Below are 19570 nucleotides of genomic sequence, written 5' to 3'. Positions count from 1 at the left end.
CACTGACATGCTATGAACATTATGAAGTACAATGTGTCCTGTGAGTGCAGAAAATAGGAGAAAGACCTTTCAGTGAATTATTCAAATATTTATTAAATGCCACTATGTTCCAGGATAAGTGTTGAGGACACAAAGAAGGGCAAAAGACAGTCCTTACCTTCAAGTTTATAATCCAATTGGGAAAGCATTCCCCCCACAAAGGAGCTGACAGAGGAGAGGGGAAGGGGAAATGATAGAGGGGGCATGACAAAGTCCAGGGGAATGCAGGCAGAAATGATGAAATGAGAAACGATGGGATGGGTGTGCTGGGAACTCTTCTTAAATAGAGGATCTGGCAGTAGCTCTCCAAGTCTACTCTGTCCATTCAGTGGAGCCTCAAGGGCTTTCAGTACTGAGGAGGTGTGAATTCCAGATCTTGCAGGATGATAAATTTCTGGAGACCATGCTGCAGTCCAGGAGTGCAGTCAATTGGGAAATGACAGTGTTTGGAATTGATGTGCACAGAAAGGCCTAAAAAAACCCCCAAATCACAGGTAAGTGGAGATTTCAATTAAAAAAATAAAAGGAATCCCTGTTAATATCATTTTGTTCCAAAGCATAGCTCAAGTCTCACTTTAATAACAATTCACATTTATATCTGATGAAGAATTATCAAGTGCCCCTGTGGTGGCCCCTCCTTCTTATTGATTGGTTCCTACCAGAACCTTCATTTAAGGAGAGTGCTTAGGCTAGCCATGTCTTCATTTCTCACTAGGCTGCAATCAGGACTGCTCCATCATCCCCCACTCCCTTTTCAGCTTCCTTTTGTGTGTTTGTATTTCCCTGTTTGTGTAAGCTCTTTGAGGGCAGGGAGTGTCCTTTTGCTTGTATTTTTATTCCCAGAATTTAGCACAGTGTCTGGCACTTAAGTAAGGAAACAGATTCCCAAGGGATTAAATGACTTGCCAAAGATTGCACACCTGAGAAGTCCTGGGTTTGGAACACAGTTCCCGTATTTTAGAATCTAGTGACTTCTACCAGTTTGACTCTTCTTTTCTGTAAATTATACCTTTCCATACCGCTCTGTTTCAGAACCAGCGCAACCTCCTCTGAATTTCCGTAGTATTGTTTATTGACCTTCTTGCTTATTTGTCCATTAGCATAAACTGACTTCTATTTGTTATCTTTCATGTGAAAACAATAGGTCTCCCCAAATACATTTTAAACTGGAGGTGAGGGTGGACTGAAATAATACCCCTGAAAGCACTTAGCTTAATACATTGTACATAGTAAGCAGTTTGTACACATGAGAAGCAATTGTTGTCTTTCAGTCCGGTTTGACTCTTCATGACCCTAGTTGGGGTTTTCTTGGCAAAGATACAAGAGGGTTTTGCCATTTCCTTCTCCGGCTCATTTTACAGATGAGGAAACTGAGGCAAACTGAGTTAAGTGACAACTAGTAAGTAAGTATCTGAGACCAGACCTGGCATTCTATCCACTGTGCCTCCTAGCTGCCCCAAATTAAAAAGATATTTAGAATGAATATAGCAGATAAAGACTAGGCAAAGTGCTTATAAGGTATTTGTAATAAACACAGCAGTGTTTTAAGGCTGACAGATCGAATTTAAGATTTGGGATTTATGAGTTATGGGAGGTGCTTTCACTTATTTTTTCTCCCCTTGTAGACTCAAGATGATTACCAACAATCAATTAGCATGCATTTATTTTTTTAATCATAAAAATATTCTATTATTTTCTAGTTACATATAGAGATAGTTTTCAACATTTGTTTTTTATAAGATTTCTAGTTTCAAATATTTCTCCCTCTTCAAGACAGCAAGTAATCGGATATAGGTTATAGATGTACAATCACATTAAACATATTTCTGAATTAGTCATGCTGTGAAAGAAGAATTAGAGCAAAAGGGAAAAACCTCAAAAAAGAAAACCAAAAAATAGAAATAGTATGGTTTAATCTGCATCTAGATGTCACAGTTCTTTTTTCTGGATTTGGAGAGCATTTTCCATGAGTCCTTTGGAACTAGGACCATTGTAATTGCTGAGGAGAGTCAAGTCTATTACAGTTGATCAACACCCAATGTTTTTGATACCGTGTACATTGTTCTCCTGGTTCTGCTCATCTCACTCAGCATCAGTTCAGAGCATGTATTTATTGAGCACTTTGTTTGTGCTAGGGATCTTAGAAGATGTATAGAAGTAGAATATACTGCAGATAACCTTAAAGACCCACAAAATGGCAGATGGGACACAAAAACTAGAAAGGACAGTAGAGATCATATTAGGTTCATTACTTTGTGTTTCAGAACCTAGAATATTACCTGGCACATAATAGGTGCTTTAAAAATGATGCTTTGATTAATTAAGCTCTTGCAGCATGCTCATTTTATAGAAATTCCAGAGAGATACAATCACTTGCTCATGTTTAAAGAACCAGTTTGTGGCTGACCTGTATCTATCTGCCTGGTTCTCCTGACTTCTCCAGTACTCTTTCAACCATACCAGTGAACTCCAGACTCCAAAACTCCAAAGCAATGAAAGGACTGTGTCAACAAGGTATGAAGGATTCACAAGAGGTGTGAGGAAAAGAGTGCTGATTTATTCAGCTTCCTCTTTTAGAGTTAAGCTAAACATGCATGACAAGAAAATCAAAGAAATCTAATAGATCTGATTTTAAATGATTTCTGCTTGACTCCTCCCCATTAACAATCCTCACGGTGTCAAGGAAACAGATTCCTGACTTGGCAGACAGAAGCTGGTTTGCTGGCTGGTTCTTGGTCTACTGTTTGTTCAAAAGAATTTACTTAATGGTTAGCATATTGATAAAAAATGTTTGAGGATATTTGCTCATTAAACAGGATGAATGACAGAATTAAGCTGTCAAAGCTTAAAGTCTCACTTTGAAGAAGGATTCAAAAACCTAGTGCTCACCTTTATTAGCAATCCACAAAGTGTGGAAGGAATTCTGGTTAGAGCAACCTTTCTGAAGAATAGAAAATGTTCAGATTGACAATATACAATGTTCCTTTACAGGAGGAGATAGAAGTTTTTTTAAAAAAATTCTTTTAAAAAAATTGTGGGGCGGCTAGGTGGCACAGTGGATAGAGCACCAGCCCTGGAGTCAGGAGTACCTGAGTTCAAATCCGGCCTCAGACACTTAACACTTACTAGCTGTGTGACCCTGGGCAAGTTACTTAACCCCAATTGCCTCACTAAAAAAAAAAAATTGTGCTGCAAAGGAAATGGATTTAAAATGATAAACATTGTCTTTTATTTTGCTACTGATTATTTCAGGCAAAAGCATTCTTAAGGTGTCCCAGGGAAAATGGATCTGGAGTATCCCTCTATCAAAGAATTACTTGCACACATGACCTGATCAAAGTATAAGTAAAAGTATTCATTTGGCACACGGAGGTATGGCCGAAAGAAGTCTAAACTTCAACTCTGAACAAAGGAAAAGGCTATAACTTTATAGGGAATAGAAGGGGGGTGGGGGGAGAAACAGAACTGAAAAGTTACAGCTGTTTAGGGAGTGAGGATGCTAGCTACTGGGGAATGGGATGCATGAAATAGTAAATATATCATATTCCTAACTTGAGATTATTGTCACTACCTGGTCCTAGTCACATAGCAAGCACATCTGGTTCTCAATTAGGCTCCTGCTATAAATTTCAAGGCACCCAACTTTCTGGATACCCATGACAGAGCTGCTTCATTATCTGTTTGACTAACCACTATCTGGTTAATTAACTCATTATCTGCTTTGATTTTCCAAGGAAAGAGTACCCTTTAACTGATCCCAGCAAGTTGATTGACCATACTATTTCTCATGGTCAGTGTCCTCCTCACAGTCAGAGTGTCCCTAAATGGACCCAGGCCTACTAGACTGCCACTACATAAGGTGAACTGGCTTATGACTTTTTTTGTGTGTGTGTGGGGGGCAATGAGGGTTAAGTGACTTGCCCAAGGTCACACAGCTAGTAAATGTTAAGTATCTGAGGCCAGATTTGAACTCAGGTCCTCCTGAATCCAGGGCCAGTGCTTTATCCACTGTGTTAACTAGTTGCCCCTGGCTTATGACTCTTAAGTTAAAATTGTATACACTGTGATAAAACTGGAGTCCACTTATAGTAGAACAATAATATGATTATGCTAGAGAAGATTAAAACCTTTTGGTCCTCAAATTAAGCATTTTTTCCTACATGTGGAGAGGTGGAGGATTTGAAGAAACACCACAGAATAGTAAAGGAAATACCACCAAACTATCCTAGTTAAATGTACCTCTGTGAAAACTCTTTGTCCTATGGTACTTAATGCCACCTACAGTTCAATTGTTGTTAGTCATTGCCCCCTTTTTGCAGATAAGGAAATAGGGTTTAGGGTTGGAGTGAATTACCCCAGGTCATTTACCATATAATGGCTAAATCCAGGTCTCCTCACTGTAGTCCATGGATTATTTGATAACATAGCACTGCCTCTGATTTTGTAATCCCACATTTTTCAGTTGTGATGCCAGTGTTTGTGGGTGAAGAGAATCAAACACTTTAGGGGAAGTGGGTGGTGAAATGAATGAACTGCCAGGTCTCTAGTCAGGGAGACCCGAGTTCAAATCTGCAGTATCAAAATTGTTACTTTCACCATCTATTTTGATCTCAGAAGCTACCTCCCCCACCCTTTGGGGAATTCTGAGGTTGTATCTATAAAAATATGAAGGTTCTGAGAAAAACATGACTTTATTCAAAACATCCAAATGGATCTATGAGCTCATTGATTTGTAAGTTCCCTCCAACTGTGAGAATCAGGATGCCACCCCCTGTTGAGAAAGACATTGTGAGAACCAGGGTGATACCCCCTTAAAAGATCTATATCTATTTTGATTCTGCCTCTCTCTGCTTCTCTGAGAGAAACTTTATCTGTTTAGATTCAGTTCCCTTTGCATAGTCCTCCAGTACTGCATTATGTGCCCCTGTCTATTGCAGTAAGAGCAAAATCTAGGGGATTGATAACGATTCTTAACTGCCTGGTCTCACTGTCGCATGGTTTTCTGTACTGGAGCTAAAATGTCCTGTCTGTTCCTTTCTTCCCTCTCATTTCCTTCATAAATGTATGTTGCTATTTCTTTAATTCTGTCAGTACTCGGGGCATTCCAACCTGGACACTGCTTTTCAAAATATTTCCATATTTCTGGCAAGGACTGGTGCACAAGATGGGAATGAATAAAATGGGCATCTCTAGCATCTAATGGGTCTAGTCTAGCATATTGTTTGGCAGTCTTACACAGTCTGTCATAAAATCTATTAGGTCTTTCATTAGGTTCTTGAATTGCATCTATACATTTTTGCCAGTTATCAGTCTCACAAGCACAGGATTCCATTGCCTTCAACAAAGTTTCCCTTGCTTCCTGCAACTTATCAAAATGCTCAGGGATATAGGGGTCCCAGTTAGGGTCTTCTGAAGGCCATCGAATAGCAACTTTTCTGATGTTCCTAAGGAGTTTGCTGCAGCTATTATATCAGCTCTTTCCCCTGGGGATAATATCGATTCCATGAGATCAGTAATATCATTCCAAGTGGGCTCTTATCCTCTGAAAATTGCCCTAAACTGGCTGATAACTGATGTGGGATTGTCATCAAATTTAGGAGTATTTTGTTTCCATGAACTCAAATCTTTGGGCCCAAAAGGTGTGTATTGTTGGAGCTTTTGTATAGCACCTTTTTGACCATGGGTAAGGATCTTTTGAAGGGGAAGAATTTTGATCTTCTCTGTCTCCTCTACAGGTGAATCTTCTCTTTTTTTCCTTTTTTCTTTTTTTGGTTGGCATGGAGGAAATAGGAATTGGGTCCTCTAAAGGTGAATTTTCTTTTTTTTTTTGGTTGGCAAAGAGGAAATAGAGGGAGAGGGAATAGGAGTTGGGTCATTTGGTTTTTCAGTCTGAGAGGCCTTGAAGTTTGTCAATGCTCGTTTCTCTGTCCTTTTATGGTAACCCCCATAATTATCTCAGGTGTCATGATAAATACAATATTGGATTTGGCCTTGACATCTGCTGCCAGTTATATTAGATCCTTTAGTTTCTCATAATGGCAAGGGGATAATTAGGCAGATGATGCAAAAAGTGATGAAACAAAGACAAAAATTATTTTCTAAATTAATATCACAATTGTCTTCTCAATTTATTCTCCACAGGGGGGTGTGTAGTAATATTAAGTTTTAGAGAATGTTTCGATTTTTGTTTTTATTATATGTTTCATGTGTAACAACTGGATAATAATTGTAAAATCTCTAAAAGATTCTGAATTTCCTTAGACATGTTTTGAGAAGTCTTATTGTTTGATTTGGTTATTGACAAAGCTATTTAAAGTTGTGTTAAGATCAATTTTGTAGGAAACCTTCCATCTGATTATCAGTATCTGAAATACCTGAGCCTTTACAATCACACTCAGAACTCAACAGTTGAGGTTTGTTAATTGATCATCAGCATCCATACCTGAAAGACTTTCATTCCACAACTATACCTAGAGGACATCCCAAGAATCATCTGAGAAAAGACTTCCAAAGACTTAAAATGGACATTTTCCTGTTTTCCTTTTCACCATTGCATACCCTGTTTATAATGTCCACTTACTAAAGGGGAGTGCCCCCTTTAGACTCTGTTAATGCATAGCTCAATTTCTTTTCTCCCTCTTCATTCCCTTTACTTTGTTAGTCATAAGTATCTGTAATGTTATTGCTTCATGTAAGGAAATGATGTTTCTTCATGAAGCACAGGGGGAAGTGTGAGAATCAGGGTGCCACTCCCTGCTGAGCAAGATATTGTGAGAACCAGGGTGATGCCCCCCTGAAAAGAAAGCATGTGACTAGCGTCCAGAAGCTGCCTGGCATCCAGAAGTTACATCTATTCATAGATCACCTGTAAGTCGTGTCAATCAATGGACTAGCTAATTAGCTTGGAGCTGTGTGTGTGGGGACCACCCCTCTTCTGGTCTGGAAGGAAGCTTTCACTGGAAAGGACTGAGAAACTGCCTTTTTCATTCAAGAACTGGTGTGTGGTGTCAGAAGCAGGCGGGGTACATATCTCCTAACTTTCAGAACTTCACGTGTTCTCTTTGGAAGTATGGATTGTTAGGTAAAGGTGGCTTTCTCCCTTTCTTTGATAACGCCTAATATACTTTCATAAATGCTTACAAGCCTAAATTATTGCTGAATTTATGAGTAAACTTAGCTGCTTCTACCCCCACCCCCCACCCCCACTGGGACAATCACTCATTAGATTTTAAACATCACACAACCATGCAGAGCTTACTCAATCCTTGGAAATTCTTGGCCATATTCTTCCATAAGTTTGCCACAGGGAGGTTGATTCATTGGGCTGGAGGCCTCCCTTGCTTTCACCTGGCATTGCAAGGGTACCAGTGGGGAACTCTAGCTGCCCTCATGTCATCTCTCATCCTTGTCCCGTGATCAGCTCTTCTCTGTTCTATCAAATAATTCCTTGATGATGTTTTTTACTCTTGTTTTTTGAAGTTCCTCCTATTGGTTCTGTGTTGCAGCTTGCCCATATTCATCTGTGGTATATTCAACTTTTATCTAGTAATAGCTGTATTTTATATTTTGTTGCCATATAGCAATCCATAGGGTGTAAGTATTGAAAAGATGTGCCTTCACTTTCATGAGAAGTTTGGAATCAATAAAGGAGCTCTGCATTTTCCAGAAAACAATCCAGCATTGTCTTCTGTTCAACTCTAGGCATCTCACTGTCCCTCTGTATCCCTATTACAAATCTCTCTATATATATTTATATGTATACACACACACACACACACACATATACACACACATGCACTGTTTTAGTGTGTGTATATGTCTATAATGTATCTATCCAAATACACATTGAACACTTTTACTGTGGGACTGGGTCAACTAAGAGACACTGCTCATCCACTGGATGAATGAAATGCTTAAATTGTGTAATTTCCAGACAGGGATAGAGAATGATCAGAAAATCAAGAACTACTTTCTCAGAAAGACAGCAGCAGTTCTTATATATTATTATTCAGACATGAATGTTTATTGCCCACCCTATGGACTTCAATAAATAACCATACATCCTAGCAACTAAGTCAAGCAAGAGTGTTTATGGAGCACCTATGTGATTATTACACTTTGTAGTAGTCAGAAAAGGCCTCAGTTATCAAACATGATTGTTGAATGAAGGTCATGGGGCAATTGAAGATTTGACTTTTTAGCATCTGCACTTTTATTTCAACCCATTTGAGTGGAAACTCTTTTGAAATCTTCATACAACTTCCTGTGAATAAGTAGAGCATACAACCAGAAATCTTATTTGATTGCCCAGTGTCATCAGTGTGAATTACTGTAGAGTGCTAAAGATATAGATGGCACAGATCATTCATTGTGCATTCACTTCACAAAATTAGAGTTTGAGAGTTGGGTCCAACCCATACCTGAAAGATATCCGTATTAAATAACATATAATTAGCCAAACATTAATTAAGGGCCTATTATTTACTTAGAACACTGTTAACTACTGGATGAATACAAACTCTTTATACACAAAGAATAATAATGAAAATATATATTGATTAAATTCAGTTTTGAATAATGGTTGAAGCTGCCCCATGTTTTCTTGCCTTACATAAAACAAGAGTGGTTGGGTTCATTCAAGTGGTTAGTTTACAGGGAAAAACATGTGTGGAACATTTGATTGGTTGGATTAAGTGAAGCCTAGTGTGAAGTTAAAATGTGATTGGATTAAGGTGAACAGAAAAGCATTCCCCTACTTGTTTGTGCCAGGCAAGGGAAAGAGTATGGCCCCTGGCAATGTTTAATCCTCAATTGTAATAAGGTGATTGTGCTATCTTTTCAAAGTTGGGAGGAATGTACACTGTAACCTGTGAGGTAATTTATGAATATTGAACCATCTTTGACTGTCTTATTCTTTACTCAAATATCTCAATGGATTTGTGATGATCAATTTAGAAATTCCTTTTAACAGTGTAGCTCATACCCCATTCACATCTGCACATCCTGTGCTACTCACATAAGTTTCCCACAGGGGATCTATACAATATGCCGGAGACCTTCCTCATTTATTCCTTGATACTAATTTAATTAACAAATATGCTCAGTATTTAGGGGATTGGCAGTATTTCTACTAAATGTGTTTTGAAAATTTATAAGTTGAGAGTGTGTTTATTTTGTATATTTTTTGTATAAATACATGTAAATATTATCACCCTTGATGCTAGGGCCAGACTAGCTTTTCCTAAAGCCTATGTAGGTTAAAATAGTTATTTTCTTTAGGAGGTGGTAAAGCCTTCCTTGCAACTTGAATGGTTAAGAAAACTGGCTACAGCTGCTGACATGGCTGCCTGTTCACTTGAGTATAAAAAGCCATGAGGAGCTCCAGCTCTCTAAGGCTTCTGAATGACAAACAGTATGGCCAACACTGGGAAGGTACATGTGGCTGAATTAATCAGGAGTACTCATTGATTAGCCTTCTTTCGGAAGGCTAACCAAACTTTTGTTAATTGTTTAGATAGAAGTGTTTCATTTTATTCTAATACCAGACCTAAATATGAAAGGATCATTCTGAGTCAGGTCTGGCCACCATGTCAAGGCCTCACCATCCTTCTAGTTACCCAGGTTTACAACTTTGAGAGGCAATGTAGTGTGGTAGTGGTATTGGTTCTTCAGACAGAGGATCGGAGTTCAAATCTCAGCACTGTGTTACCATGGGCAAGTCACTTTACTTCTGTTTTCTCATCTGCAAAATTAGTAGGGTTGGCCTAGACAACATCTAAGTTCCTTTCTAACTCAAAATCTATGGTCTTATAACTTGGAAGTATCTTCAACTTTTCTCATATTCTCCATAGCTCATCTAAATAGCTCTCAAATTAATCCCATTCTTTTCACTTACAGGGTTACCACTGCAGTTCAGGCCTTCATTATCAGAGCTATTTCCTTATTTGTCTCCTTGTCTCTAATCTTTCCTCTAGCCAATCGATCTTCCAGTCTCGAGGAGTCTATCCTAAAGCATAGGCAAGTTTGACCACATCACTTCTCCACTCAATCTGCTCCAGTGGCTTCCTATTGCTTCTAGTGTCAGATACAAACTCCTCTGTTTGTCATTTAAAGTCCTTCAGAGCCTGGCTCCATCCTACCTTTTCAGGGTTATTATGTTTTACTCCCCTTTAAGGATTCTATGATCCTGCCAAACTGGTCTCATTGCTATTCCTCATATGTAACACTAACTCTCATCTCTCTTCTCCACTTAGAATCCCCAGCTCTCTATAAATTTAGCTCAGGAACCACATCCTCATGAAACCTTTGATTCTTTCCCTAAGTTGCTCTGTATGTGTGTGTATACACACACACACATAGTACATACTATAAAGATATTATACTATGTACTATATATCATATAATCACACTAAATTATAACGATATATTATATTAATTTAACAATTACAAATTATACTACATACTATTGTATAACATACGATATACTATATAGAATATATATACACCACATATATATACTGTACACACACATATATTATTGCTATATAAACTTATATTTATCTGTTGCTTCCTCCAACAGAATGTAAGCTCCTTGAGGGTAAAGACTACTATTCTTGTCTTTGTATCTTAAGTACTTTAAACATAGTAGCTGTTTAATGTTTGATCTGTGTACTTCTAATGATGCAGATAGCAACTCATCCATGTTTGCCTATCCTGTATGACTCTCATCCATGGCCTCCTCTACATTTACCACAGGAGTCCACCTGATGTGTTGCAGCTTTCTTTTCACTCTGTACATGTTGCATGGATACTAATGGGACATGTAAGCTGTCCATTGGTTTTCTCATGATTTAAGGTAACCCATTCATATTTTTCTGGTACTGGTCATACATTTCAATGATACCCGTTCCAGTACTGTGCAAGTCATCTGTAGTGTGTTATAGCTCAATGGCTATCATCTGTCTCTAGTGTCCTTTGAGCGTAACTTCAATTATTTGTAGACTGTGTTCCATGACTCATAATCATATGTAACGATTGGAATAACGCCACCTGCTGGATACTTACTGTAGAAGAGTTCTGCCCATGAAGCGAAGGTCTTTGAGGGCAAGACCAAGAGTCTTTTCTTTGGCATCAGGAAGTGACGCGGACTAGTGGGAGGAGGAAGGAAGAGACTGGTGCTCACTCTCGCGCTCTTTCCTTTGGACTCTGGTGGAGAGCGGAGCTAGAAATGTGCTCTCCCTTTAATAGATAGGAATCTAGGCCTTTCTCTCTCTCTTTACCAAATTCTTATTCTCCTTAATAAATGCTTAAAAGTCTAACTCTTGCTAAAGCTTATAATTTATTGGTGACCACTCATTAGATATTTTAGACAGTTTAGCTAGAATTTTAGCCCTTAACAGATGGCGACCACGAAGAGGAAAGCTAAACCTCAGTCTTCTTCTGATCTTCTGGTTGGGTAAGAAATTTTCTCTACCCTCTCCCTTTAACTGCTAAGTACTGGCGTACTGGCTGTGTTTTCCTTTAAATTTTTTCAAATGGACCTTTTAAACTCCCTAATTACCCTATTTTTGATTTTAGTCTGTTTAACCAGACAAATGGGAGATAAGATCATGTTAATGCTTTGTTTTTGTGGATTTTCTATTTTTCTTTTTATTTTTGTTAAAAGAGCCAGCAACTTACTCACACAAGGAAATATCTCTCCCTCTCCCAACCATGCTTTTTCAGAGAAACCTGAAGAGATTCCTACACTTTTTCCCAGTTCTAACACTAATTGTTGCTTTGATTTTGCATGCCTGGAGGCAATGACCCATCCTCTAGAAGCTTTTAATCCCCTAGCACCTGGAGGCAAAGTGGGGGAAGAGGAATCCAGGCCTGAGTTCAAAATCAAGTCTGATTCAAATTGTGCTGGTCCCTCCCCTCCTCTCCAGACCCCACCCTCTACTCTTCCCATGGCCAAGCCCATTGCTTCTCCTGTCTGGGAAGTCCAGAGATCTAATGCTCATGCGCAACTTTCTCTAACTACATTTGCAGCTTCAGGCTCAGCCCTTCCCCAGCCTGGCTGTGCTTCTGAGACAACCTTAGAAAACCCTTTAAATTCCAGATATGCTCGATTTGTTCATAATTTTGCTAACCTGCTTTTGTCTTTAATTAGTAATCTTATAAAGCATTTGTATGGTGAAAAGACTGACAGACAATATAGAGGGGTTAAAGAAGAAAAACTTAAGCCGAATAAGAATGACAATCATCAACACAGTTCAAGACTCCGCTTCTTTTGCCATGGAAGGGTATATATTTTACAGAAATGTAGAAGTCAGCAGCAAGGTATTGATATGAGTATTGGGGATTTTAGATACCGGAATCAAAAGTGTTCTGAATTCACTCAGAGTATTAATGTCAGTTCAGAGGTTACATAGGATTTCTATGCTATTACATATACATTTTGAAATTAATGGTATGGGTCTATTTTCTTAGAGATTTTCAATGCTTTTGAGATTGTGTCTTATACTTAGTTTTTAAAACAAGGAGAATATTTGTAAAAGCTTTTAATAGTCATGTGATCAAGTTTATATTTTATAATACTCATTAATATTAAGTTCATGTTCATTTAGATTTCCTTAGTTTGAATTTCACTGTCTTTTATTGTTCCATGTGTATTTTCTTCTATTCATTTATCTAATTTAAAAAAAAATTGCAAGATGGTTTTGATTTCATAATACAGTGTTAATTCTAGGAGTATTGTGCTCCCATATTCTGAGTTGTTTGTTTCTGTTATTTTTTCTCAACTGATTATTTGATCAAACTCTTTAAAGCATTTCCTTGGCAAACTAGTTGCCATGGCAAGTGTAAATTGATTCTAGAAGTATTATTTTTGATAAGCATATTCCAAAAAAAAAAAAAAAGAGGGGAACATTTGTAAAAGTTTTCTTTTTTCAAAAAAAAAGTTTTCTTTGAGATTCTGTTGTGCTTTAACTTGTATTTAAATATGTTCTGATTTTTCACAAAAGTAATTGTATACTAAGTAAAAAAAGGGGTATTATTTGAAATTGTTGCATAATTATATATTGTGTTCTGAGTCAAGATGTATTCACATTTTTTTGCAATCATTTATTATCCTCAATTTTTAAATCCATATGAGACTTGGATTATGGGAATTTATCATCTAAGACATTAATTGACTTTATTCTGAGTTATCAGATGCCAGTTGGCCAAGGTGCCATCCAATCACAAGAGGAATACATGCAAGAGCAGACACTGAACTGTCACATGAGGGGAGACATGCATGAAGTCAAGGTATGGCCGAGAGAACGGCTTTTGACAAATGTTGAGGTTGGATTCTCTTGGTTTAATATTTTATTTTATTTTTCCCCACAATATTGTACAGATGGCTGGAAGTATTCATCCCACCCATCTCACTTCTACACCTGGCTTCTATGCTCCCTCCTATATGCCTGATGCCATGGACATCTCAATCCCATGCATCTGATTAAGTCTGACTCAGTTTTCTCCAATATGTTCGGTGGCATGGACATATATTCCATCCACCTATTTAAGCCTGGCATACTGCATGGGCAGTACATATTGCTCAAGTGTGGGAATGCTCATATCCCATCATTTCTCTGTTCTTTTATGGTAACCCCCATAATTATCTCAGGTGTCATGATAAATACAGTGTTGAATTTGGCCTTGACACCTGTTACCAATTATATTAGATTTTTTAATTTCTCATAATGGCATGAGGATAATTAGGCAGATGATGCAAAAAGTGATGAAACAAAGATAAAAATTATTTTTAATAATTAATATCGCATTCAATTGTCTTCTCAATTACCCTCCATAAGGGGGACTATAGTAATATTATAATTTTAAAGAATGTTTCAATTTTTGTTTTATTATATGTTTCATGTGTAACAACTAAGATTATGAATTCCCTTAGACATGTTTTTGAGAACTTTCATTGTTTGATTTGATTATTGACAAAGCTATTTTAAAGTTGTGTTAAGCTCAATTTTGTAGGAAATTTCCTGGCTGATTACCAGTATCCATACATCAACCCCTGAAAAGACTTCCATTCCACGACTACACCTAGAGGACAGCTGAGAAAAGACTTTCAGAGACTTTAAATGAACAGTTTTGTTTTGTTTTTTTTCTCTTTTCTTTTTCGGTTATAATATACACCATCTGTAATATGTACTCTCTGCAGAGGCCCTCCCTTTGCAAGACCAATGTCAAAGCGTCGGTTCATGAGGACAAAAAAAATCGCCCCTCTGGACAAAACTTTCCTCTCTTCCTTTTCTATATTGTTGTTCACATATTATTAGATAGCAATAGTTATTATATTCTTTTTACTGTTCCGTCAAGGAAACATTTTGTTTCTTGAGGAACAACAGGGGGGACTGTAACGATTGGAATGACGCCACCTGCTGGATACTTACTGTAGAAGAGTTCTGCCCATGAAGCGAAGGCCTTTGAGGGCAAGACCAGGAGTCTTTTCTTTGGCATCAGGAAGTGACGCGGACTAGTGGGAGGAGGAAGGAAGAGACTGGTGCTCACTTTCGCGCTCTTTCCTTTGGACTCTGGTGGAGAGCGGAGCTAGAAATGTGCTCTCCCTTTAATAGATAGGAATCTAGGCCTTTCTCTCTCTCTTTACCAAATTCTTATTCTCCTTAATAAATGCTTAAAAGTCTAACTCTTGCTAAAGCTTATAATTTATTGGTGACCACTCATTAGATATTTTAGACAGTTTAGCTAGAATTTTAGCCCTTAACACATACAATACTGAAATTGAAAATATGGATTTTTTTTCAGGGAGAAATGTGGTATTGTTAGAAAACTGCCATTTCCTAATGGAATTCATGCGAGATCATCTCCTCGTGTTTAGTTTTAAGCCCAGTTCATTGTCTATTTTCTATGTTTGTCCAAGATATATGAACCAATATAAATGTTCTACGGGTTGTCTGTGCAAATACCTACTGGTTTAGGCAATAGGCATTTTTTATTCTTTTGGTATTTCAGGGTCTTAAATACACCTACAAAAATTCAATATCTTATTTAAGACTGAAAAATCCAATTGTTTTGAAACATAGAGATGGGGATGTTGGGTGAAAAAACAATTAAGTTTTCTATTATGCCTTAGAATAGTTTATTCTTAAAGTATAAAATGTATGCTACACAGACAAACTCTTTGGGATTATACATAGCTACCCAAAATACTTATGAAAACACAACTGGAAGCTATTATTCAGATAAGCTGTCAAACAAATTATTTGGCAGAACTTGCAATCTGAATAGGATCTATTAAGTATATCAACTAGTTTGGAGGTACTGTTTGCTAAATTTGTTCAATTTTATAAACTAATCATGATTCTATTTTTTATATTTGTATTTCTGAACTAAAATATGTTATTTTAAACATGTTTATTATAATAAATGGTACAAAACAGACATTGGGCTCATTTAATAAGTTATGCTAGTTAAAAGAATCTTTTTTTGTTTTTATTTCTTACATAATATGGATGCAGGTATAACACAATAACACCATAATCCCCAAGAAGAAAACTTACACACTAAACAGTTCCAAACTCCAAGATCAAGTTATAAAATCTACAGACTTCACTGGTAGCATTTGAGTATCTTAATTCAAAGGGCCAAATTCTCAGACAGTAGTACTAATGCCTTTTCATTCTGTGGAAAATATAAAATTAAATTGCCTATGGAAAGAAAGTCATACTAATTTGCTCCAAAAGTCAATATATAAAACCAAGCAGTTTTAAAACCTGCATTATTTAAATTAAAACAAATATTCACTGAGCACTTATTGTGCTTACCTTTTTATTCTATTTCTTGTCAAGAAATTTTACTGTCTTTAATCTGGTGGTATTAGCATGAACATAAACTGAGTTTTCAAAATGATCATTTGCTGATTATCCAATGATTTTCACCAAAAAATTCTTGAGGTGAAATTCAAATATGATCTCTGATTCAGAATGTCTTTTGGAATACTTTAAGTTAAATTCAAATTCGGATTAATATAGTAAGACTGCATTATGGCTGTCTACCCTCTGTAGATGCTTTTCTTTTCCTTAATAATATATGTAAATTGAGCTACTAAAGTTATTCCCAGTATAAATAGATTTTATTGAAATTTCTGTTTTCATTGTTTCCAACAGTTCCTTGTGCCTTTTCAAATATCTCACTAACATCAGCCCACTGGACCCAAACACGACTGGTTCCATGAGTGTGAAATAAAAGCTGGTTGAAGCTGCTGATGAAGACTATAGCAGGAACCGGATACATAAACACAGGTTTTATTGTCATGTTCAGTGGAACTGGAGCCTTTCTCATTATTGTGTTCCTGGTGGGCTGAAGACAGCGTAATGGAGTGTTAGTTCTTTAGGCCAAAAATACATGAATGTTTTGGACAAAGGCTTCATTCTCTGCCTGTAGTCAGCAACTTGAGGGCTTTCTGTAGATTCTGGACAGCAGTACTTACATCTTCATATTGCAAAGCACTGCCTGCATACTTGCAGTATTTCTGAGCTCTGGCAAAATCCTCTGGTGTTAAGCGGACATCCCCTGCAAGAAAAGAGTCATCAAAGAATCGAAAATTAATGAGAAGTGGATGCGAGCTACCCAGTGAGGTTAAATCCATATTTACTCTGGGTATTTCATGTAGTGTCACTTTCAGGTTATTTTATTTTCACTTCTCTTTTAAATGCAGTTTGGTTTCTTTTCTGACACTTTATAGGAATTAAAAGAATAAAACTACACATGCTTTCATTGTAGGATACAAATGGAGAATAAAATTTCCCTTTCAGAAACAAGAAAAAAGCTTTTATACTTCAGCAACTTAACTGCAAGTGTGTTACATCCTGGATGAAACCAGGACAGTGGCTTCTGTGTTTACGCTGGAAATCACTGAAGTCTTTTCATGGAATAATACACACAGACTAAAGCTTCAACCCCCATTTGAACTAGAATACAACTCTATCACTCCAGACAAAAATAAAGGAATGCACTTCATTAAAGTTTCTTTTTAAAAAAAAAAAAACGGCATTTTTCTCTATAGGAATTATGCCACTGATTTTTTGGGGGCAGGAAATCCATATTTCATTTTCTTGAACTCTCTTTAAAAACAGATTACCAATGTTTGTTCATTTTTTTAAATCAAGGAATGACCACCCCACATTTAATTTTATTAATCTGTACAATTTTTTTATTACAAAATAATAGAGATCTATGAAGCATGAGGTCCTGACATTTCCAAACTGTTATAGCTTATGTTGCTAAATCTTGTGCCACTCTGAAAACACAGACATTACCTTCAGTGTTGAGTATAAAGAGAATTGAGGTTTTTTTTTTCATGTATCTAAGGTTTCTATATTAACAAAAGAACAATAGATATTCACAGCTCTCAAATACTGTGTATTAACACAACAGATGATAATCTGTTTAGGGGAGCCTTATCATTCTTTGTAAGAATTTGCTAGAATTCAAGTAGATTTTGAAAATAAAGACTAGACCAGATTGGTAGACTGAGGATAAAGCTTATTTTATAACACCACATTAAACTGCAAACAATTATGTTTTTTTAAAAATAAAAGTAGTGGAATTAAAAAATATGACAAATTATAAGTACTTCTGAAACAAAGTATTTAGTACTAAGTAGAACTGTTTTTGAAAGGTAATTTTTTGTGATGGGGAAAAAGTCTGCTTAAATTACTATTTAGATATGTTGAAAGAAAAAAAATCTTGTGTGTGTGTGTGTGTGTGTGTGTGTGTGTGAGAGAGAGAGAGAGAGAGAGAGAGAGAGAGAGAGAGAGAGAGAGAGAGAGATCTGGAAAAGAATTTACTCTTTGTATAAAGTGAAGTGGAGAGTGCCAAATACTAGGATAATGAACAGTTAAATAGATAATTCAGGCCAATAATATATTTTAAAAAACAAATAAACAAATTTTAATTAGTTTCAGTTCTATTTATTTAATTTTAGATCTGACTGAGAATTATTGTGGAATGAAATTTAAAAAACAACAACAAACTGTTGCTGATTAATTTGCTTCTTTGAAACAGGTGATATTTCTTTCCTTGAAGATTTATCAAAATACTAATAAGAACAAGGGATCAGAGGGCTATTTGTAGACTAAGTTAATAATTCTTGATTAATGGCATGACTCTACAAGCCAAAAGAGAAGCTGTGGCAATTATCTACTTTGTGATCCAAGTAGACAGCAAATCCAGATATTAAGAACTTAAAGTGAAATTAAGCAGATAATCATAGTAATTAAGATTTTCTAAAATCTTCAACTAGGATAAATTATTTAAAAGAAGTTAAGACACATCATTAGAATAAATTATAAATAAAAGGAAAAGAATTATTTTCAGTTTAAAAATATACTCAAATGTAGATGGTTGACATTATTGATGTGATTTATAGTGAATATAAAGAAAAAAACAAAACAAAAACATTAAGTTATTGTGTTGCAAAAACAAAGTCAAGCAACACAAATTAATAAATAATTCCATGCTAAATCAAAGTACACTCTATATTAACCTTTTGTTAATACATTAAAAACAGGTATTTTTTCCTTTATTAAACCCCCAAAAAATATTGAGCTCAGAAAGGCATGTTTCAGCCTGGGATTTAAAAACAACAATAATATATTATTACAGAAAAAGAATATACATATGTACATATATGTGTTATACATAACACACATATAAAGCAAAAGAAAAAAGAAGAGCCTGGAGACCTGGGTTCAAATTCTAACTCTGACAATGACTACTTGTATGACTTAAGGAAAGTTCTTCCCAAGCCTCAAATTTCCTCAACTGTAAAATCAGGGAGTTGGACTAGACAGCTTCTGAGGTACTTTCCAGTTGTAAATCTATCACCCCAGAGGTATGAAATGTTATCTAACTGGATGCAAATAAAACTTAACCTAAACATTGCTTTATTTTGTGCTTAATATTTTCAACGCCAAGAGAAAGTAGTAAGTCATTCTTTACAAAATACTCAAGGCATTGGTCCAGAATTTAGCTGATTTACTGGAAGGAAGCCTGAAGTGAAGAATCTAATCTTATTTTTACAGTACCAGCCTTAGTATTTTTTTCTGGCATCGTGCTGTTTTTAATATTAAGATATAAATATATGAACATGGTAGCAAAAGCTCTTTTTACTTTTTTAGTTTATGTTAGTTAAACATGTCTACTAATGACAAAACTGCTAACAAGTAGGCTCTGTACTTTATTAGAAGTAGTAAACTGTGAAGTTATCAACTGTGTAAAAGTCATAGAAAAACTAAATTTATTTTTATTTCATGGAAGCTTAATAAAGCCATTTGATAGCTTTAGTTTTACTCTACTAATTAAAAATTAAAGAAACAGAAAAAATATTATGTCAAATAGTTACACTATCTTAATGTGGGAACAAAACATAACATTAGAAAAATATTAAATTAAAATTAAAATTTTAATTCAATTTTTCTGCTCTCAAACCAGCATTTAAGAACCAATTGGCTGAAGAAACTGGGGATAG

At 36.1% G+C, this 19570-nt stretch overlaps 1 protein-coding gene across 1 annotated transcript in view; it reads right to left on the bottom strand.

Moving 5' to 3' along the window:
* Positions 1 to 14768: 14768 nt before the first annotated feature.
* VTA1 (vesicle trafficking 1) overlaps positions 14769 to 19570 on the bottom strand; it is an 81335-nt gene continuing 76533 nt past the window's right edge. Inside the window, exon 8 of the mRNA XM_043999374.1 lies at positions 14769 to 16611. Within this exon, the coding sequence (XP_043855309.1) occupies positions 16466 to 16611 (146 nt within the window). The 3' untranslated portion in view covers positions 14769 to 16465. The remainder of the gene's footprint in view (positions 16612 to 19570) is intronic.

The sequence above is a fragment of the Dromiciops gliroides genome, chromosome 4, assembly GCF_019393635.1.
Source record: "Dromiciops gliroides isolate mDroGli1 chromosome 4, mDroGli1.pri, whole genome shotgun sequence".
NCBI lineage: Eukaryota > Metazoa > Chordata > Mammalia > Microbiotheria > Microbiotheriidae > Dromiciops > Dromiciops gliroides.
Note: the sequence above shows the minus strand (reverse complement) of the source record. Positions and strands in the feature narration are given on the sequence as shown.